Here is a 23,322-nt window from a genome sequence, read left to right as displayed (position 1 = left end):
GACGATACATAATTTTCATACAGAAAATCGTTACTCTCTGAATCCCTCAAGTTCCTACTAGGAACAGCAAGCTACATTTAAGTCACAAGCTGCTATGTCTCCTGTGGCCACTTTAGAAGCAGCAGATGGGTAGAGGTACTGGAGGCAAGATGGGCATTGGAGCTTCCAACATGCCCTTCCTCTAAGAACCTATCTGCTCTAACTCCATTCATTATCAGCCCAGAACTTTTCATTCCTGCCCAAACCAATGCAGTCCTACACACAGGCTTATCCCATTATTTAAAAAAAGTATATAACACTTAAAGTTTTATATCATTTGTGTTAATAAACGGCAAGAACATCAGCTATGTTAACCACCATAGGATAGTCTTCCACGATTTAACCATCAGGAGAATACACAGGAATACATACAAATGGAGAATAAGGAGGAAGAGATGTTCAAGGGGATTCCATCCTACCTGTTCCCTCAGTAAAAATGTAATGAGTATTTACCTCCATCTTTTCAGTGTGTCCCATAAGACTCTTTTATTTTCTAAATTATTATTATTATTATTGTTATTATTAGGGATGGGGGTCTCACTCTATTGCCCAGGCTGGAGTGCAGTGGCTGGCTCACTGCAGCCTTGAACTCCCAGGCTCAAGCAATCCTCCCACCTCAGCCTCCTGAGTAACTGAGACCAGAGGCACATCCCACTGGCCCAGCTCATGAGACGCTTTCTAATAGGTCCTCCTAGTTCCTACTTCCTAACAAACCAGAATTCAGAATTGAGTTCTGTGCCCCTCAAATCTACTCACCCTTCAAGAATAAGTCAAAGGTTACCAACTCTACAAAGCCACCTCCAGTTTGTCACAATCCAAATCAACCCCTCTCCATCTTTCACCTCTCATTGCACTTGCCTATCTCTACCTCAACAGACTTTAAAGCCTTGGACGTATCCACCTTTCAACTCTGGTTCCTAGTACAGAGCAGATACAATGAACCAAACTAGAAGATCTACTGTTCTCTCAGGCCAAAAATTGTTACCCATACCCACACCCATATACATAATGAAATCACAAGACAATGAGAAAACACATATGGTTGGTTCTAAATGAAGCTTCTTTCCTACTGACCAGGTGTCCTTAGAGGATGAGTATACTCCACTGCTCTGCTTTCTCTAAAGAAATATCTACTGTAGTCATAATAACCAATTCCATAGTTGGAGAAATTCTCAAAGATACTGATAGAGAAGCAACATCCTCATAACAGGTACTTTTTTTAAAAAGCTGAAAATGCATCCTGAGCTCTAATTACCTGTAATGCTCACTGATGGGAATGGTCTGAGAGAAATATAAAGCAGATGTCCGGGCTCTCCAATGCCATTTCTTTGCAGGAAGGGTATAAACGACACAGTCTCCTAACTCTTCTTGAAGAAGATCCACCAGCTGTTTATGGGAGCCTCCATAGAATGCTTCAATGATGAGGATACTCATTGGCCCATTCAAACCTTCAGATCCTAAATAACAACCAAAATATGTATATTTTTTCCATTACATACATGTATAAAATTTTTAATAAAAATAAGTTCAAATTTCATACTCAGAAAATACAAATAATTTAGCAATGTGTTATTTTTTAAAATAGGCTTATCCCATTATTTAAATAAGTATATAACACTTAAAGTTTTATATCATTTGTGTTAATAAGAAGAAATAAAGGTGTCTTTATTTTTCTGATTTGTTTTCCTCATGTCATAAGATTGTCTCCACTATGACTCTTAGTTTTTTCTCCAACACCAGAAAGCTGAAAGCCCTCACCTGCTGTGATCACTCACTTCCTGGTTTGTTCGGCTGTAAGCCTAACTCAGTAATCTCAGAAACTACTTGACTTAGAGCTCTAGTCTTGGACAGTCACTAAACTCATCTTCTAATGACGACTTTCACTTCAAGAGTCCTTCATTTATAAGGCCCTTTCTGGTTCAGAAATTCTGTGATTCTGTAACTCTTGTATTACTCCATCTTTAAATTCATCAGGTATAACTGCCCCTAGTGAATACGTATTTAAAAGAAGGCATATCAACCAAATGCAAATCTCTATTTTCTAGTGTTAAAAACTTTAGGATGCAATTTCTTGAGACACTACACATACTTTGATCACTTCCCCACACTTGTCAATGTATCACCCCAAAATGGAACACCAAAACAATGTGGTAAAGTTGTATGTGTGTGAACCAGTAAGGTTTCTACAACCTTTCTTTAGACAAGCAACCTATTAAGAGGGATAAAGTAGCAATAATGGGGTTACTAAAGACATGATAAAATTTCATCACAGAGAATTAGCTATCAAGCCATTTTTCATTTGAATATAATTTTTGTTAATGTGCTCAGTGAAATAAAAAGATATCTATGAACATAAAATCTCTCATATACATCTCAAATTATATGTTATTTCCTGTAAGACATAGGGGAAAAACATCATTCCATGCATAAATGCTATATTGCTTAAAAAATATTCCAGATGTTTGAATTTTCCTTTATGACTTAAGTAAATATCACTCATTAAATAGCATAATGCTTTTCTTAATAATGTTGTTCCACAAAATTATTAGTCTCAATGACTCAATGATGTTCTTCACTAATAAAACTACACTTTGTTCAAAGTAATGGCTACTTAAATTGCATTTCAAAGCAAAAAGGCTTCCTTTTGATGTCTAAATTTTCCAATGAGCATTTGGGAGGATGGGGGAATATAAATCTATATATTATGTGGGCGGGGGGGGGGGCTGTGGGGGACTGTGTGTGTATATTTCATTTATATGCAAAATAAGAATCAGTGGTCGTCCTCAGATGGAAAAGGCATGAATCCTAGGATCAAGGACATACATGTTTGAACCTCAACTCTGTCACTTCCAAGCTGTATGACCTTGGACAAGTTACCTAATTTTGTAGGACTTAGTCTCATCATCTCCAAAATAGAGACAACAGTACTAACCTCAGACATGTGTTAAGATAAAATTAGAAAATGCATGTGAAGCACAGTAGACTACAAATAGCAAGAAGGTATTTAGCCCATCGCCACCATTAGTATAAATCACTCTACTTAAGTAGAAAGGATCGCTTCAAATTTTCTACCATTTTAAGTTCAGTAATTTTCAATCATGATCCCCTACCCACCAGGAATAGATGAGGAAAGTGAATATACATATGTGTTTGAAATTGCAGTGGATGTTTACCCATTCCTTGTCAGTAGCTTGCATTTTAAACATTAATTTGAGAGCCCTGCAGGTTTTGTGAGTAAGAGGTAAGTTCAGAGTCCCAGCCATGCAGAGTTCATGGTCCACTGGAGACTTCTGCTCTAATAAGGTAGTGTTCAATAAGTTCACAGACACCCTCTAGGTTCAACAAAGTGGTAGCCATTAATCCTTCAAATGATGGAAATTGCTAGAAAGTAACTGAAAGAACAATAAAAGGCAATTTTGAAAATTATACCAACGGTTTCAAGACAGAATATAAGCAGTTTAACATTAATTTGCTTACTTGATCACATCGTAGATATCTACCATCTTGTTTTATTTCCTCTGACTTACTCAGAGGAAATGCTAAGGTGTATTAAATATATGCCCTGTATGTACTTAAAAGGTCTCTAAAAGGCTCTTGTAAAAATGACCTATTTCCCCAAGTGATGAAATGTGATATAAACCACTCTAAAGAATATCTCACTCATCTAACCTCAAAGAAAGCAATATCAATATTGGAAAAGAAAACTGCTTTCTGATTCTTCATCATCTTGTCCTTTTCCATGATTAATCTAAAGTACATATCATGATGTTTCTTATGGGTCTGGTTCATGAGTTATCTGCAAATTATCAGCCACTGTGGAGGCAGTACATGTAGATGCTCCTATAGATTCAAGACGCTCAGTAGGCAGAACTGAACACTAAGCATGTGGGAGGCTGAAAAATAGAAAAGGGGAAAAAAAGATTATAGCTATAGTAGATTTCCACCCCTCTGACAGCTCAGTAAGAAGAGTGAAATGTACAGGTTTGAACTAGCATTTACGTGAGCATTTTTTCTGCTGGCCAATGGGTGTGCCTGCATTTGGGGTGTTTTTCTAGGGAAAATAACTATGTCCTACCATCTCTGAAAACTATACTTAGTGGCTTTGATTCATGGAAATTTGTTCTGCTTGTTTTGTGGAGACAGACATATCCTGGCAGTTCCCCCACTTACTTCTATTGCAACTTTTGCAGCAAGATGAAAATGCGTTCTTCCCTATAGTCTTCTTGAAGCACAATCTGGAAGAAAGATGATTCCCATTAGATACAAGTAAATGGGGAGAAGCTGGTATTTAAATATATGATTCAAACCAAATGGCATATAGCACATTAAAGAACAGTTCAAATACTTTGGCTGAGCTTGAGTTTTGTTTTAGAAAACTGCTTGAAACAAATAAGCATGAGGTTGAAAAAACAAAAAGAAAAAAAAAACCACTTCACTGCTATGGTGGAATTTGCTAAAATATAAAGGGAATACACTAGTTGCCCATTTCAGCAATAGTCAAAAAAAGCTACAAGTGGTCACCTTGATACTACAGATGTTCAGAAGAAGCATGTAGGGTGAATACAGACATTTTTGCACCACTAGCAAAGGCTAATAAGGAGTGAGTACTTGGAAGCAGCAGTAATAGGGCCTCACTGTTGAAAGTGCTAACTCCAAACCAAGGACAGGGTTTCCTTTGTAGAAGAAGGCTGTGGTCAAGTGTTTGCCAGAAGATGGCAGAGAGCCAAATGTCTCCTATTGGTGCCTGAGTTTATGAACCTCTTAAAGCATTATCACAAGTACTACCAGAAACCTTAAATTATGAAACATTTAAACTGATCACGAATACCAGAATTAGGCTGGGTACAGGCTCACGCCTGTAATCCCAGCACGCTGTGAGGTTGAGGTAGGTGGATCACCTGAGGTCAGGAGTTCGAAACCAGATTGGCCAACACAGTGAAAGCCTGTCTCTATGAAAAATACAAAATTAGCCAGGCATGGTGAGGCATGCCCGTAATCCCAGCTACTTGGGAGGCTGAAGCAGGAGAATTGCTTGAACCTGGGAGGCAGAGGTTGCAGTGAGCCGAGATGACACCATTGCACTCCAGCCTGAGCAACAAGAGCAAAACTCCATCTCAAAACAACAACAAGAACAACAAAAACAACAACGAAAGAATACCCGAATTAGGGATGTGGCACTTTAAAAGGAAGAAACAACAAAAAACTTAGTTTGGAAAACAAATACCAAACAGAAAACCCATGTCCTTTCTGCATGGCGCTCAGAATAGTATTATATGACATTAAGAAAAGAGTAAATGGCCACTCCATGCTTGCTCCCTGAAAGAGCATATAAAATATTTCAGATAAATTTTAATCAATTTTTAAGTTTTTCTGCTTAAACGAGCTTCAGTTAAAGAAAAACTCACTTCTTCAGCACAATTTATTCCCCAATGACACCAGATGAATGAAAACCTACTATACTATTAAAGCTTTTTGAAAGTTTAATTCATTATCAATACTATGATTTAATGATACATGGTTAAATGCTAAACATCAAATTTGGCAATATAAAATAAGTCAAAGTGATAGCTGTGACATAGAAATTTCATACCACTTCAAATTCTATTTAAGATCACCAGAAGTCAAAATGATCTATTTAAGAATTGTCTACCTTTTCAAAAATGTATATTCATAATCGAAAGGGGATACAATGTGAAAATATCAATAGTATTTCATATAAACATTTTGGCCAAAATGAAAAATCACCATTAGCATCATCCCAATTAAAAACTAATAATGCATTGATAAGATCACAGAGAACAAAAGTAGCCTGAAACCAACGCTATGAATATTTTTAAATTTTTATTAAAACTTTTTGTCACTGTACCTGCAATTATTTTAGACTTGACCCAATTTCTTTATTCCCTAAGCCATGATCATTTTCAAGGTGAACTACATTTTTGTCTACCTCCTTTAGCATTTAGAACTGCTGTGGTAGTTGAAATGTTTTTAACAGTATAGATATTAAAAATCTGCAATATGCCAGTGATTTACTGAAAAGTATATGCTAAATATTAAGTATAACATGTCAATTAAAAAAATAAATTTTAGTCACACTGAAACCTATAATTAGCCTTCATATATGACGTCAATTTAGTTACCTATAATATTCAAATCATTTTCCAACCAAACACCCAGTAATAATTTTAAATCAGAGGAATTGTTGTATTAATATATTCCATAGACACCTTTCTGTTATTAGTTAGTTGTAGGAAGGTATAGTTTCAGTGATGATGGTTTTAACGGTTTTGATCCCACACACATGAGAAATTGATTCCACAGGCTAATCCACATATGGCTTGATACCTTAAAACTTCAATCAATTGTTGAAAATATAGTTTTGATTTACCTATATGCAATATTTGGAAACTTAAGCTTGTTAAAGCAAAAAACAATGGGCTTAAACACTAAATGGTTTACTTTGGGGAAAGTGAAACTTGAGCGGTATTTCTCAGTAGGTCATCACAAGTTTACCTGGTATTTTCTTACTGACCCTTTCTCTCCCTTCCCTTCTGCACCTCCACCCACCAACACACCCAGGTTCTATATAAAAAGCAACCAATAACCCAGCAGAGTAAAATAGGGCAGGGGTGAGAAAAGTTAGTATTACCTTCCAGCCCACTCACTTATTTTAATGATTCATCACGGAAACCCCAAGTTGTTAAAATATACCTGAAATCTCATTAAATAGTAAAAATAAGCATGAAAAGATCTCTGCTTTAAAACATGTGACCAGTGATTCCCCTAACAGAATCTATTAAGAGTGTGAAGTAAAAATACATTTTGCTAAACAACTTTCCTCAAAGTAATGTACTACAATCAATTATCATATGGGAAAAAAGAGACAAGATAAACATATTCTACAAAAAAGTTATTTTTTTAAATTCTTCTATAAAAATCAGGCATAGCAAATTCATCTTAACCTCTAAAACCTGAATATAACCTCTAAAAACTGAAATATAATCTGGTATCAAATGCAAAGTAATAATTTTGCAGTCATAAAACTCTATGCACTGAAAATATTCTACATAAATTTAAACAAAGTTTGGCTAATAGAAATGAATCTGCTTCCGGAGCATTAGTCTGAACTGCAGATAACTAACACTTGATGGATACTGATCATTATTCCATTATTTGGTTAGGGGACATACAGTCTAACATTTATGTTGTAGTTGTGTACTACCATATGTACTTAAATAGCAACATTTCGCTTTAATTCTGGGTTCAAATTGACAAAGATGTGGTAAGCTAATAATGTATACCCCCCTCAATGCCATGGATATGCTAATCTCTTCCTCTGATTTTTGTGTCTTGTTGTAGAGACTAAGAACTGAGAATTCATGCATCGAAACCAAGATTTGGTAGGAAAACTCATACGCCATACTTTCTGTGAGAAAATTTAAAGCTATTTTCAAATGTGCTTTTCCAATTATATGAATTGCAATGATCTTTTAAATATATGCTCTTTGCAAAGTTAGCATCTTATATGTATTTGTGATAGTTTAATTTTCCCTAAAAAACATTTCTTTTTTTGTTGGTTTGGAATTCAACTTTCTGCTTAAAAGTATCAGTCATGGCTGGGTGCACTGGCTCATGCCTGTAATTCTAGCACTTTGGGAGGCTGAGGTAGGAGAACTGCTTGAACCAAGGAGTTTGAGACCAGCCTGGGCTGTTGTGAGGCTCCATCTCTACAAAAAATTTTAAAAATTAGCTGAGTGTGGTAGTGTGTGCCTATAATGCTAGCTTCTCCAGAGGCTAAGGCAAGACAATCACTTGAGCCCCGGAGTTTGAAGTTACAGTGAGCCATGATTGTGCTACTGTATTCCAGCCTGAGTGACAGAGCGAGGTCCTGTCTTTATTTAAAAACAAATATATATATATATATATACACACACACACACACATATATATATACACACACACACATATATTAGTAACTTATTCCAGGACTTGAATTAGTAAAGTGTCTTGGTTAAAACTCCACAAGCATCAAATGCAAACTCAGCAAATAGTTACTGAGTACTTAGCATGTACTAAGCACGTCATGTACTTGTTTTCAAATATGCACAATTTCCACAAATAACTGGATAAGTATATATTAAAAGTTAAATATATTATTGTGAGGTTGTATTTCACATTATATTAAAAAATTACAAGATTTTTCTTTGTGTGAGAAGCTGAGTGGTTTAATTCCACTGACAAAATATTAACCCTCTTTCAATTTTTTAATGCTATTAATTCCATGAACGATTTCAAACTATAAAAGCAGCAATGAATTCGTTATACTGAATACTACAAATATTTTTAATTTGCCAACATTCACAAATGTGGCAGCATATTTATGAATCAATAGAAAGTTCTGCACCAGAATATCATCTCACCACTCATTTAAAGTATCGCATTGCCCTTTTAAGTAGGTCTCCATGCTACCATACAATCTTGTTCCCACCACACCATTCTCCTTAAGCTAATCACAAATAATCTTTCCAAAATGGAAATGTGACCATAAAATGACATGCTCAAAAACCTTAAATCACCTAAGGGTAAAATCCAAGGCCCTACACATGGCAATTAAGACTCATTTCCTGGCCCCTCCCTTTCTCTTCACTACAGCCACATTTGGCCTTCTCCCACTTCAATTCCTTTTCCCCAACTTCCCCAGACTCTACTTGGTAGCAATACCAAACACCCACACTCCCAGAGCTGTTTTAGACTCTTATAACTTCACACATTTATCTCACCTCCATCAGCCTTCTCTCTCTGTTCAACTAATGAACTTTTGTTAAAATTTCTGCTCATGAATCACCATTTCTATGAAGCCTTTCCCTGAACTCCTCCTAAATATGACTTCCTTTATACTCTGTATAGTAGAATTATACTTGTTTCACTGTAGTCACACGTTCTGCTTCTGCATGCAGCTGTGAAAATCTGAAAACTGGGCGCTATGCTATTATTTTCCTGAAAGTTGTCTCAGGACCTGACACACAGCAGACAAACTAGGTTTTTCTGGAGCTGAAGTGAAAATCAGGGGGACACAGGAAGTTGCTTTCTTCTGCCTTGAAAGTAACACTGGTTTCACTTAACACAGGTTCTCAGCAACAAGTGTCAGACAGCACTGTACTTGATACTAATGATTTCCTATTATTCCTGAAGTCTAAACTAAATCAAGCAGCAAGTATATCTGGACACATTTTATTATGTTCTCTTTCAAATACTGATTCTTTTTTATTGTTGACAGAAGCAGAATTTATGGGAAATAATAATTTTTTCCATATAGATATGTGTTTATTTTAACCTACCAATACAAGAGAAGTAACACCGATTAAAGAGATGGGAGAAACAGAATAAGCAATTGAATTCTAGGCCAAAGTGCATTTAATGGCCTAAGAGAATATTTGTAAATTTCATAAATTTTGAAAATCATCTGCAGTTTCTTATTCTGTTTGATCTATTATCATCCTAGTTTAATTTGAGAAGTGGAAGTAGGATAAGAAGCCAATTCCCTCACCATCAATCTAGAGAGCCCATTCCACATTTAGTAATTAGGCTTTTATTTAACAGAGAAGAAAAAAAGGCATTTTTAAATACTTTCTGCCAACAATTATTCTTTTTATAAAAGTTTGACAAGATGAATAATGTATTTCCTTCTCAAAGATGGCTTTTCTCCAGAAGTCTTCCACCTTCTTGAAATGGGCTGTAAACCAGCTCAGTGGGAGAAAACTGGGCTCCCTGACCCATTCGGATACGAATACCCAAGCAGAGAAGTCAAGGTGTGTTCAGAATAATAGGTGCAAGGAATGCTGATACCATTGTTGAACCACTTTTCTTTTACAGAATACAAAATATAAAGAATATCGGCATCATAGAGTAAGTGACAGCAAGACTAAAATCCAGGTCTTCCAACTCCATATTCACATGGCATCCCATTATACTTCACTTCAGGCACAGGATACAATATAAGTTAAAAAAAAAACCTCCATTTTCTAGTCTTTGAGTTTTAGGATTAAATAAAAATGTTTAATAATTATTAATATTTAAATGATATATATATAACACGGTATATGTTTTATATGCTTGTGGAATATAAATGTCACTATAAATTAATATATTAATTGCATACAATATTTAATAATGCCTCCTCACTTGTAAAACCAAGACATCAATAATATAAGTAACTGAATATCATATAGTGAAATACTTCAATTTTTTTGTTAGAATCTCTTGTGATTCCTCCCAGAGTCCAACATAATCATAACTCCTCTGAAGATATAACCCTTATTCTTTACCCCTCAGCACTGGACAGTCACCTTTTTGATAGAATAATAGGTCTTAAGAACTAGGACTGGAGGGGGAAAAAAAAACAATACTGAAGATTCACATGCCAACAAAGGTTTGGAGTAGAAGGTGAAGAAGTCAGCCACGTAGCCACATTCAGAGTCTAGCTCAAAAATTTACTACTGTTACCATCAAGCAAAGTCAAGCTTCTCTTGACAAAACAATCTGTAGTATTTCTGTGTACTTATCACACGTAGGATATATTTATACAAGTAATTATTTAATGTCAATATCTCCACTGGACATTAAGTTCCACGGAGACACTTGACTAGGTCTGTTTTGCTTACCATTGTTATCTCTAGCACTCAGCAAACAGAAAGTGTTCAATAAATGTGTGTTGAGTCAATGAACCGTAAAACCCTTTAGCAATGGCCGTGACGATTTCTTCCTAATTCATTCAAGAGTTGTACTATTATCTGACATAAAAAATTACTTCTTCCTATCACTCATTACTATTTACTCTCATAGGCAGAATTTTATGTACAGATTGTATTACCATGTAAATATAATAGGTGGCATCTAATTCTATTTAAAATTTCACCCCTCAATCTAAGGAAAATTGTCTGCTCTGCTGAGGGATTTAGAAACTATGTTCCATGCCATGGAAAAGCATCTTCCCCAACCTGACTGGAGTCTACAAGAATGTTTAATTCAAAAATAATCACGTCTATGACCTGGAAGGAGTCCACTGGCTTCATCATTACACTGGCATTTTTTATTGGACAGAAACATTATCTTGCTACCCTACACTGGCTTCTATGCCAACATTTAACTCAGACTGAGTTTGTGCAGGGTAATTATAAATATACACACCAAATGAGTTTAAAATAAGATGACTAACATATTCTTAACTATACTGATTAAGAATACTCAAACATGTTTTAATAACTTAATCCATATTAACTACAAAAGTTATTGAGAAGTTTCCCTCTCCAAGTGGGAGACACATTTTCAGTTAATTTTGAAGCAGAAATAGCAGTGTTACTCTAACATACAAATATTCTCAACGTCCTATTTGAAGTACAGCAACACAAGCAAACATGGGTGGCATTCCCTTGATGAGATGAAATAAATGTCACTGAGTATAAGGTACTGGATTTAGTCACTTCTAATGAAAAATGAAAAGGCCATAATCTCACAATTCAATTTGATTTATCTATGAGGGAAAGTATCTTAAAAAAAAAAAAAAAGCAAAATCCTAGCATCTCAGGAGGTGAAAGAATATCAGGTAAACATTTGGGAGAAGAAAGAGGAATTTCCATAAGAGACTGAAGAACTAGAAATAGATATCCTTAAATGGATCAACCTTAGACACATTTGATGTTTTTAATATTCATTTTATATCAGTGAAAAATCACTTTGCAGTAACAGACCTTTTTTTTAAATTCTTCTTCTTCTTTTGAGATGGAGTTTCACTCTTGTTGCCCAGACTGGAGTGCAATGGCACCATCTCGGCTCACTGCAACCTCCACCTACTAGGTTCAAGTGATTCTCCTGCCTCACCCTCCCAAGTAGCTGGGATTGCAGGCGCGCACCAGCATGCTTGGCTAATTTTTGTGTTTTTAGTAGAGACGGGATTTCACCATGTTGGCCAGGCTGGTCTCGAACTCCTGACCTCAGGTGATCCACCCATCTCGGCCTCCCAAAGTGCTGGGATTACAGGCGTAAGCCACTGTGCCCGGCCTACAGTAACAGACTTTTTAAATAGTGTTAGGAAGTGTGAGGTGAAGCCAGTATTAGAAACTGTCCTTTAACATCCAAATTAACAAAACCATGTTTTAAAGCTGTATCAGACCGGGCACAATGGCTCATGCCTGTAATCCCAGCACTTTGGGAGGCCAAGGTAGGCGGATTGCTTGAGTCCAGGAGTTTGAGAGCAGCCTGGGCAACACAGCAAAACCCCCATCTCTACAAAAATACAAATAATTAGCTGGGTGTGGTGGCACATGCCTGTTGTCCCAGCTACTTGGAAGGCTGAGGTAGGAGGATCTCTTGAGCCTGGGAGGTGGAGGTTGCAGTGAGCCGAAATCATGCCACTGTACTCCAGCCTGGGTGACAGAGTGAGACCCTGTCTCAGAAAAAATAAATTTACAATAAAATAAAAGCTGCATCAGTTAACATATTTATTGATACTGCTCTCATCTCCAACATTCTACATGAATACAGATAGGTATTCAAAGTATTCAGTAAAAGTACATTTTCTTCTATTTATTTTTTGAAGGAGTTCTTTTTCTAGTCACTATATATATTTTTAATAATCTTCTGATTTGCTAATAGTTTAAGACACGTGCTGACAGTTTACAAAGGCAACACCAGAAAAACTGGACAGAGTCTAGAGATCTTTAATGCTAAAGTTTAAAAAGCTCAGAAACCCAGTTTAGACCAGGGCTGAGTAAATCTGGGACTAATAGATGTGGTAATGAGAGCTGTATCACTATTTTTAAATATCCCAAGAGGCATATTATTAGCTACCCACTATTATAAGAAAAAGAGTCAGTCTGTTAATAATAGATTGGGATTTTTTTTTAATCCTGAAGATATTTAGGATTGAAACTATTAAAGAAAGTAAAGGTATACACAGACAACTGTGTATAATTTCTAGAAGGTCTACTATTGTCCAAAGTTTCTGCAGAGGAAGCACGGGCTTTCCCATATCAACAGCTTGAAGTTTCCTGACTGGAACAAGCACTGTGACTTTTATCTATTTAGTGGCCTTGCCTATCTCTTTATCAACTGGTTTTTCAAGGAGACATTCCAATGATACAAATATTTTGTCTAATGAAGCAGAGACCCTATAGCCAGAGTATTCCTTACAAACTACCCAAAGCTGCACACTGCATCCTCACCATCTCTTAAAGTAATTTCACACTTTGCAAACAGTGTTTTCAAACAGAGTAAAGTTACTTAGGAGTTAGTTAATTCCCCCTTGCATCTCTCTCCAGCACATATATGCACCATATATGAGATCATTAGTCTGTCTACTGGATTAATCAGCATTCACAGTTAACAAACAGCCTGAATTATTTTAGAGAGAATTTATAACTCAAACTACTAAAACTAGGCATATAATATCCTCTATTTTCTATAATAGTTGTTGAATTCATCTTGATAGAATTGAAGTATCCTATTATCCTCTTGCATTACCCTTGTTCAGTGTACCCACCTTGTTTCCAAACTTCACTTGCAAGAATTAAATTTAAAATATCAGATAAACCACATCATATTTTTTGGAGTAAATGCCTGCTGGGGTACAATGTGTTACCTCTCCCAGGAGTACTTGTATGTTACAAGAGAACAACAGGTGATAGTGAAATTTCAACCATCTGTATAGTAGATGCAAAGAATCGTTTGTGAATTAAAAAAGGACTGTTCTCATGTCTCCAAAATGTAGACTGAAAGCTGCTACCCAATCGAATAATACATATGGTTAGCTTTGCTTTAAAGTATTAGAATATTCTATCACATTTCATCATAATACAAAAAGCTTGAAAACTATGCATATCTTTTGATTCAGCAATACCACTTTTAAGGATTAACCCTGGAAGTTACCAAAAATCTTTACTGCAGTCTTTCCCCCAATTAAAAACAATCAAAATATCCTACAAAAAGGGATCTCATGATTAAATGATTAATGATAAAAAAATATAATGAATATATATAGCCATGGGAAAATGTTTACACTATTGCATGACTGCATGAAATGAATATATAAAAACATATTATGAAATGAATATATCATAATATGAGAGAAAGAGTACATGCACACACGCAAACATAAATGATCATTTGAGGTAAAACTGGGAATCATTTTGTTTTCCTCTTTGTGCTTCATTTTATTCTTCAAGTTATCTTCATTGAATATGTTTCAACTTCAATTAAAAGAAGCTATAACATTTTTCTTAACTTTAGGGAAGGAGGCCAAATTGTTTGATATAACAAACTACTTCCCAATTACTGAAGGCGTCCTCCCTTCCAGGAGCTTGCAAGTGTTTTTCAAATTATTATAACTACTATTGCTATAAGGAAATTCATTTAAAAACTAATCAACAAGGGTTAAAACTAACAGTGCTATAGCGATTCAAAACAGCATCATTTAGTTTGCAAATACTGCTTGTTTAAGTAATATATGAACTAAAAGTAATTCTCAATCTTAAAATGTACTTGTTTATTAAATAGTTGTAAACTGATCAAAGTCTCTACTTACATATAAGGAATCTGAGGCTGTACTTTGACAGTATGTTAGAAACTAAAATAATTATTTTGGTACTTACAGTTTTGAAATGGAATATGAAGAAGTAAAATATAAACTCAAAGTTTTTTTTTTTTTTTTGAGACGGAGTCTTGCTGTCACCCAGGCTGGAGTGCAGTGGCGTGATCTCGGCTCACTGCAAACTCCGCCTCCCGGGTTCACACCATTCTCCTGCCTCAGCCTCCCAAGTAGCTGGGACAACAGGCGCCCGCCACCAAGCCCGGCTAATTTTTTGTATTTTTAGTAGAGACGAGGTGTCACCACGTTAGCCAGGATGGTCTCGATCTCCTGACCTCATGGTCCGCCTGCCTCGGCCTCCCAAAGTGCTGGGATTACAGGCGTGAGCCACCACACCCAACCTAAACTCAAAGTTTTAAACTTCAAGTAAAATGCCAAAATGTTATGCTTTGATAATTAGGTATGGGTCTTGAAATAAGGGGAAATGTTTAATTAAGGTGAATGAAATTGAAAAGGACTTCTAGTTGCACACTTAATTTCTGAAGTGTCTTGTATTAAGAAAGCTGGAGGCTGGGCGTGGTGGCTCACACCTGTAATCCCAGCACTTTGAGAGGCCGAGGCGGGCGGATCACAAGGTCAGGAGATCAAGACCATCTTGGCTAACACGGTGAAATCCTGTTCCTACTAAAAATACAAAAAAAATTAGCCAGGCATGGTGGCAGGCACCTGTAGTCCCAGCTGCTCGGGAGGCTGAGGCAGGAGAATGGAGTGAACCCGGGAGGCAGAGCTTGCAGTGAGCTGAGATGGCACCACTGCATTCCAGCCTAGGCGACAGAGCGAGACTCTGTCTCAGAAAAAAGAAAAGAAAAGAAAAGAAAGCTGGAAAATGTTATTGTATAATCATCCATATGTATTGCACATGTTAAAAAACGGAGCGAGGACTGATTGGATAGTCAACTAAAAGAGAGAGAGATTTGCATTTTAAAAGACTTCTCATAACCACTCAGATTTGTCCTATATTTATATACACGTAATATGTGAATGGAAAATCAATAAATATTAACCAATGGCAACTCAGACTTAGTAGAGAAATATTTTTAAAGGGAATCTCCAAGCTCTAGTACTTTTTACAATCTAAACAACATGTTTCATTTTCAAATAATATGAACTAACTCTGTTCCTGGAATTGTTTTCCAACACAACCATTTCATCACATTTCATTTTTTAAACCACCCATTCCAAAAAACCTAACTTACAAATCTAGCAAGAAATCAAACTACTAAAAGTATACAAATAATTAAGAAGTTATTTCCAGAAAACAAAAAAAACTAATAAAATATGAAATATATAAATACAAAAACTAGACGCAATCTTATTTTATCTATTTAGATGGGTATGAAGACTATGCTTATCGACATATAATTTCCCATATTTTAAAATAAGCACAAACTTGATATGAAAAAGAAATCCTCCTCTTAGGAAAGCACCATGTGGCATTTTTTAACTTTACTACCACTTTGTTGACTCTTTGTCCCAGAGCAGATCACCTCCAACATTAGTACTCTGACCTTCTAGAAAACTGACAGATAAAGTTTATAGTGAGAAAAAATGAGCTTTTATGGGTTTCCAAAAGGGAATTCTTATGACACTAAAAGCCATATAATAATATTGATTTGATAACCAACTTTTTTACTGCCCAATTATAGACTTAAGATTTCTAGAAAAATATCCAAGTGAAATTTGACATAAAATACAGTAAAAAATAGTCTTGAGCTCATGACAGTCTGGAATCTCTTTACAAACTTTAAATATACATATAAAACGATTTTTAAAATCAGGTCTTCTTTAAAGTGTTGAGAATCCCAAGATTTACCTTTCATCTTGGGCCTGACTGACCCTCCTCCTGATACTTTTGTCAAAAATCAATTCAGTTATAGCTTGTACCTTTCTGAGCAAATAATTTCCAGGCCTGTTTCTAGTTTCCTTCCATCCTAAAGGCAAATGTACAACGTACAGCAACAAGGATTATTTTCTTGTAAAACCATCTTCAAAAATCAATTAGAATACTCAAAATATTCTATTCTCACAAATGAAAATAAGTTGCTTACTGGAATGACAGTCTTCCATTTCACTGCCTTAAAAATTAAGCTGGCATGGATAATAAAAGTGTTTTCTGACTGGATATGCTTGGCATTCAAATGTTTTTAAAACAAATACTAATCCTTAATTAGATTTCACAGGCACAATCTATAGAAAATAGAATTCTTTTTTATTTTCTGAGAGAAATATTAATGATTTGATATCATAAAAGTTATAACAACAATGCCATGGCTTGGATAAACTTATAAACAAACCTGTACGTGAATGTTTTGTATCCTTTTCAGCCTAATCTCTACCATTCATTCATTCAACAAATACTTATTGTGCCTACTAAGTGCCTGCTCATCATTGTTCTGCATGCTTGGGGATAAATTAGGTAACAAAGCAAATGGGACTCTTATCACAAACAATTTCTTTCTAATTGGAGTAAAAAGACCAGCATCAAGTTAAATGTATGTCAGATGAGGGCACCTATAAAGAAAAATAACACATGGTAACAGAGGATAGGAGCTACTGAGGGCTAGTGTGAGGAGGTTATTTTATACAGGGTTGTGAGAAAACACCTTGCTGATAATGAGATGATATCTAAACAGAAATCAGAAGAAGGGGCGAGGGGATTGGGGAGTATGTAGATCTGGATCTAAGCAACAGGCACAGCAAGACCCTGATAGACATATGCTTGGTATGTGCAAAAAGTAGGAAGCTCTGTGTGACCACAAAACATAAAACAAATTTGCTTTATTCAACAAGCATTTATTAATTATTACATTCTAAAAATTAAAGTAACTGTTTTGTGATATTATCATGACCCAAATATAGTCTCGGGTCTCAGGCCTGGATATAACTTTAATACAGAATGATAAATGTAGAACATTTGAGCAGGGTCTCAAAGAGGGACCAATAGCAAGTTATACGAATAGTTCAAGAAGGTGAACCAAGAGCCCAGGAAATACAGAGTTGAGGAAATGTGGCAGACATCATTGGCTCACATAACTATTCAAATTCTCCTTTTGCTTCCTTCTAGAATTCAAGCTAAAATATTTGCAATATTTGATCTCCCAGGTGCAGCAAGTGGGAGCATGTTCCACAGACCACCAAAATGGTATAGGTAGAAGGAAGACTCAAAATCGGAAAGCACCTTCTACTGGGAGCCAGTACACTGCTGCACACCTCTAAGCAAATCAACAGGCCACAGGGCATCTGACCCACCCCAGGCCTCTGGTATCAGACCTTCTTTCCAAGCTCTGCTGCCTCCAGCCTCCCTTATCATCTTCAACATGAGCTATTCATCAGCCTTCTAACTCATCTCCCTACCTATAGCTACATTTAACATCTTCCATTCTTCCTCTGAAATTTATAGATATCTTGATGTCACTTTTCCACTCAAAAACCTATACTTTTTCTATGAAATAAAGAAAATTATTTAACAAGAAATAAGACCCCTTACAATTTGGTTCCAAGCTCCACTCTAGCCTCAATTTCTGTCACTCCCACAGACACACTATTACTCTAAATACTAAAACCATTCTATTTTATCAAACACTCCATACACATTCCTACCTGCAAATACTGCTCCTGCTGTTTCTCCTCTCTGAAACCTTTTACCTTCATGACCTGTCAAATTCCTACATATAGTTCAAGACTCTATTCAAATTTCATCTCATCCGTGAAGACTTAGTCAATTACTCACCCATATTCAGCTAGTCGGAAGTAATTACGCTTTCCTCTGTAGTGCCCTAAATTTTGCTTTTACCCCATTTACAGCAGTCACCACAATCCCTCTTATACTATAGTTATACAGTATATGTGTGTGTGTGTCTCCCAATCAGATCTCAATTCCTTGGCAGCAAAGTTTATGTATAATTCATGTTTGTAACTACTCATAACCCAGCAAAGTGCTTTGTACACAATATTCAGCTAATGTATTCTGAATTCTCATCAATAGGCTATAATTAGATCACTATCTTATGAGGAATAAAACAAAAGAGGTATTCCTGAATTTGAAAATTACAGTGTCATCACAAAATGAATTGTTCAGGTATTACTATGGTATTCAGATCTTCAAATAAATCCTAAATCATGGTCAATATCATTGAATAGAAAGATAAAGACAGTAAAAAATAAAGTGTGAGTGTTTATTGGACAGCATGAAATACAGAGGAATGGAGAAATGCAAAGCATAAAGCTACCCATGTTAGAAGCATTATCAAGGGATACTTACAATTTATTTAACAAACATTTACCAAGTGCATACTGTGAGCCAGATACTATACTGATCACTGAGAATAAAGGTAAAAATAATGAGGCAGGGCTAATATTTTACATGCACTTTTTTAAGTGCAAAGTGTTGACCTTCATTACTTCCAAAAGTATGACCAAAAGGTCTGCTTAAGGGCCAAATAAAACTACCAATACCCAATTCTGAGTTCAAATTTAGGAAATTATTTTGCCTACATTGTGATTATGTAAGAACCCTTCTCCTAGTACTGCTTTTGAATATTAAAAGGGCTTCCTTTATTCTTAGTGACTATAAACTGCTCAGATAGAAAATTTGAGTTCCAGACACTTGAATACATTCCCTGCTTTGAATTAAGTTCTATCCATGCACAGACTGTTTTAGTAATTAAGGTACAAACAACCCTGCCATCATCAATGAAAAGAGAGGAATTTATTAAAATAGGGTTATATAGGGGATGTTGTATGGGAGATAGTAGATAGTTGTTCATTTTGTCCTCTGAGGTTAAAATAACAGAAACTGAATGGAAATACAATAAAGAGAATTTAACTTAGACACTGGAGGAGTTGTAAGATACTGATTCCTACCAAGTCTGAGCCATTCCTTCTGCAGATTTTAAATGAAGAGGTAGTCTGCATCCTTCTAAGACAGTCAAGGGCAAAACAAGCAGATGTAAAGATGACCTCTTAAGATTTCTTTTGGACATGAAATTCTATAGTACATAATCATTTGCTTGTGTATTAAAAAGTATAAAGCTGTCCGTCTAAGAATTTAAAAACATATATACTCAAATGTCAACTAATGCAAAATCTGCTTTAATATGTCTTTAGCCATATGACGCGTCCAAGGACCTGCAAATCAGCATCAGCAATATAAATTATCAAATGACCTGTTTGCCTTTTGAATAAATAAATTCCGATTGCCTATTTCTTTAAAAACTGAGATCTTAACATATAAGTACTACAAAATATCTTTGTTTAAACAATAGTCTATGCATAGAGTTAAAAGCAATCATATTTCTTATTTACTCATGGAATACCCAGCCCCCAACAAACATTGGTACTAAACCATTTTGAGGACTTACCTTTTTTTCAAAACAACTTGGACATTATTACACTGATGTCCCCTTAGCAATAACAAACAATTCTACAAAATTTAGTCCACAAACCCTCACAAATTAAAAATATTTTAAATGTATAAATGATTTATACCCATAATATTAACAAATATATTTCTTAATATCCATTCATTCATTCAAGAAGGGATTATTGAGGTTCAACATGTAGGCACTGTGCTAAGCGTAAAGACACCAAGATGACCCAATTACAGTTCCTGTCCTCAGACATGGAAACATAACAATACCAACACATATGCACTAACTGTTCAAAAGACAACCAATAGCAAGTTACTATATAAACCAAGTATCCAGAGAGTTTCAAAAGTCCAAACAACTAACTGTACATAGATAGGAATTAAGGAAGTACAGCAGATAACTTTAGAATGGCTCATTCAACACTCATTCTAATTCCCATTCTCCTTGCCTTCCTCCAAAAGAGGCTACAAAGCTAAAACACTCATTATCTCACTCTAGGGGCTAGAAAGTGAAAACATTTGTTACCTCATTCTAGAGGTGGTTATATGGGACATACTTTTGACCAATGAGAATTAGACAGAAGTCCCTGTGAGTAAACATCCCTTTCTAAAGAAAAAGAGAAAGTATCCACGGGAAGGAAGTTTCTGAGCTCTCCCTTTGTTCTTCCTGCTTGAAAGTGAAATAAGAGGCAAAAGTAACATGGTAAGGATGGTGGGGAAGCAAGACATTACCTGGATCCCTGATAGTATCAGTTACCTGTGAACTAACTGCCTTCTGATTCTTATGAGACAAATAAAACACTAACTCATTTAAATCAATGTCAGTAAGATTTTCTACTACTTGGAGCCAGAGGCATTTTTACCGTTAAAACAGAGATACTTGAGTTAGACTCTTTATGGTTCCTCCTTTCTTAAGCTATAATCCAGTCCTTACTAGCTAGAAAAAAGAGAATTTTGAATGTACACTTTTACAATTTTCTGTAATCTGAATTACTTCTATAAACATGGTCAAATTCCTCCATATAAATCCATTTGTTGCATAGTTATTACAAGATTTTTATTTTAAGTGGAACCTTCAATCCCTCAAATCTATTAAAATAACATTTTTCTATAGTATGGTATATAACATTCATATATATAATACACACATATAAGTAAATAGCTGAAGGTTAGGAAGAAAGGAGAAAAGAAGGAGAATGGGGGGAGAGAAAAAGGGAGGGATCTAATTTGTGTGAAAGTGTAAACTATGCTTTTCAATTTTGTGGGCACCTTAGAAAGTGGCTTAAGAATAAATGAAAGGCCGGGCGCAGTGGCTCATGCCTGCAATCCCAGCACTTTGGGAGGCTGAGGCAGGCGGATCACCTGAGGTCAGGAGTTCGAGATGAGCCTGATCAACATGGAGAAACCCTGTCTCTACTAAAAATACAAAATTAGCCGGGCGTGGTGGCATGTGCCTGTAATCCCAGCTACTCATGAGGCTGAGGCAAGAGAATTGCTTGAACCCGGGAGGCGGAGGTTGTGGTGAGCCAAGATCGCGCCACTGCACTCCAGCTTTGGTGACAAAGCAAGACTCCATCCAAAAAAAAAAAAAAAAAAAAGAATAAATGAGAGATTACAAAACAACAGTATTTTTTAAATAGGGAAGACTCCACACATACACTTGAAATCAATGGTTCTGTTTTAGAAAACTTTTTGAATTTGAAAAGTGTATATCCCAACAAATACTTTGTGTCTAATTTACCACTAGCATTATTGTATTATTTAATATTCCATCTATCTCTAGTCATCTCCCTAAGGTAATAATAACACAATAATCATTCTCTATGTATGTTTCTCTCAGAAAAATTTTAAATGTGTACTATTCTTGGGATAATTCCTATTGTATAGTGCTGAAAAGATTCATTAATTTCAATCACCATCAACTCCGTACACCACATATACTTGTTCTGCCTTTTTTGTTGAAATATATTTCACTGTGGCCATTCAAAGGAAAATTACACATTCCAATAACATTTGAGTTCCTCTCAGTTACCCTTTCAGTGGTTCAGGGTAATGATAGAGTAAAGAATCATGTTCTTCACAGGCTCTCCTTTTTATCCCCCAGTTTGGTAGAATTTCAACTTCAAATCTCTTATGCCAAAAAGCAGTGGGTAATGTCTAATGCTCTTCTCAAACAGTGGCTTACTTTGGAGGGAAGGAGAGTGAGAGTCAGGAGCAATCACTCATTCCTGCTTCTAAAGGATCTTAGCATATGGGATAAGCAATCTCTTACTCTATTTTCCTAAAATAGAATTATAGAAACATATTAAGTTAGGGGTGGGGGGAAGAAAGGAAAACAAATAAGAATTAGAAACCTTTCAACTCTGGGTATAGGTAATTCCTCACAGAGTGAAATTACTGAGTTATCTAGCCTAAATTGTCACGAAGGTAAGTCAAAAAATCCACATATTCATAACACCTGTAGTTTATATAACCCTTACCATCAGTCACAGGTAGAGGCTTCCTCTGTAAAACAGAACAATGCTACATTCTTTTCCCTGAAACCCTAAGAATGGGATAAATAAGCATAATAACTATAGTCACATAACATAAATGCTTTCATTTTAAAAGCAGTATTCAAAGACAATCTATGAAAATCCATGTGATATAAAAAAAAATTCAGAGAATGACAAATCTCCCTTGTTTATAATATCATCTCAACTTCAATTTCATTTTCAGTTATCTCCTTTCAAAAATATATATCTGGGGTCCCTATATGATATGAAGTCCGTTTTCTCAGGCTCACTTTTATTTGGTTATCTTTTTAGGTGCACTAAAGATTGAGTTTACAATAAACTGAACAGACAGCGTACAAAAGGCTTTTAGAACTATACCATATGGTCCAGGGAAGGGAACAATCTGGACGATCCCCACTTCAATCTGCAGGCTTGTCCACCTCTATAACACATTATACCACTGTAATAAAATATTAAGATGAAAATGTAAAAGCTAAAATAGTCTATCTTTAGCATTACCAGGCAACCACACTTCCAAAAATTTACTGATAAACTTAATAAACATTTACTTTAATTTACATTCTGAGATTTTGGTATGCAACACCAGGCATACAAACCTAGGCCACCATTCAATAGAAACAATATTTCAGCAGGGCTATGTGTGGGTATTCAACTTATGCTTCAGAAATTTAGAAGAAAAAAAAAACACTTTTACAGGGGCATATTGGCAGAGGCTGATGTAACAGATGACACATTCTTGGAAATCAAATAAAAGCAAT

General features: G+C 35.6%; 1 protein-coding gene across 27 annotated transcripts in view; it reads right to left on the bottom strand.

The window, feature by feature from the left end:
• The window catches only part of GTDC1 (glycosyltransferase like domain containing 1), a 385,416-nt gene that overhangs the window by 259,101 nt on the left and 102,993 nt on the right, over positions 1–23,322 (bottom strand). For 20 of the 27 annotated variants that reach the window (XM_057301394.2, XM_057301398.2, XM_034954037.3 and 17 more), the window contains 2 exons: positions 4,210–4,274; positions 1,295–1,496 (listed from right to left, as the gene is read on the bottom strand). In XM_057301394.2, coding sequence (XP_057157377.1) covers positions 1,295–1,473 — 179 coding nt within the window. In that variant the 5' untranslated portion in view covers positions 1,474–1,496; positions 4,210–4,274. Of the gene's footprint in view, positions 1–1,294; positions 1,509–4,209; positions 4,275–22,921; positions 23,004–23,322 lie in introns of all 27 variants that reach the window. The other 7 variants (XM_034954039.3, XM_063595152.1, XM_063595149.1 and 4 more) reach the window with 2 other exon arrangements.

This window comes from Pan paniscus, chromosome 13, assembly GCF_029289425.2.
Source record: "Pan paniscus chromosome 13, NHGRI_mPanPan1-v2.0_pri, whole genome shotgun sequence".
Lineage (NCBI taxonomy): Eukaryota > Metazoa > Chordata > Mammalia > Primates > Hominidae > Pan > Pan paniscus.
This window is presented reverse-complemented; position numbering and strand designations above follow the sequence as displayed.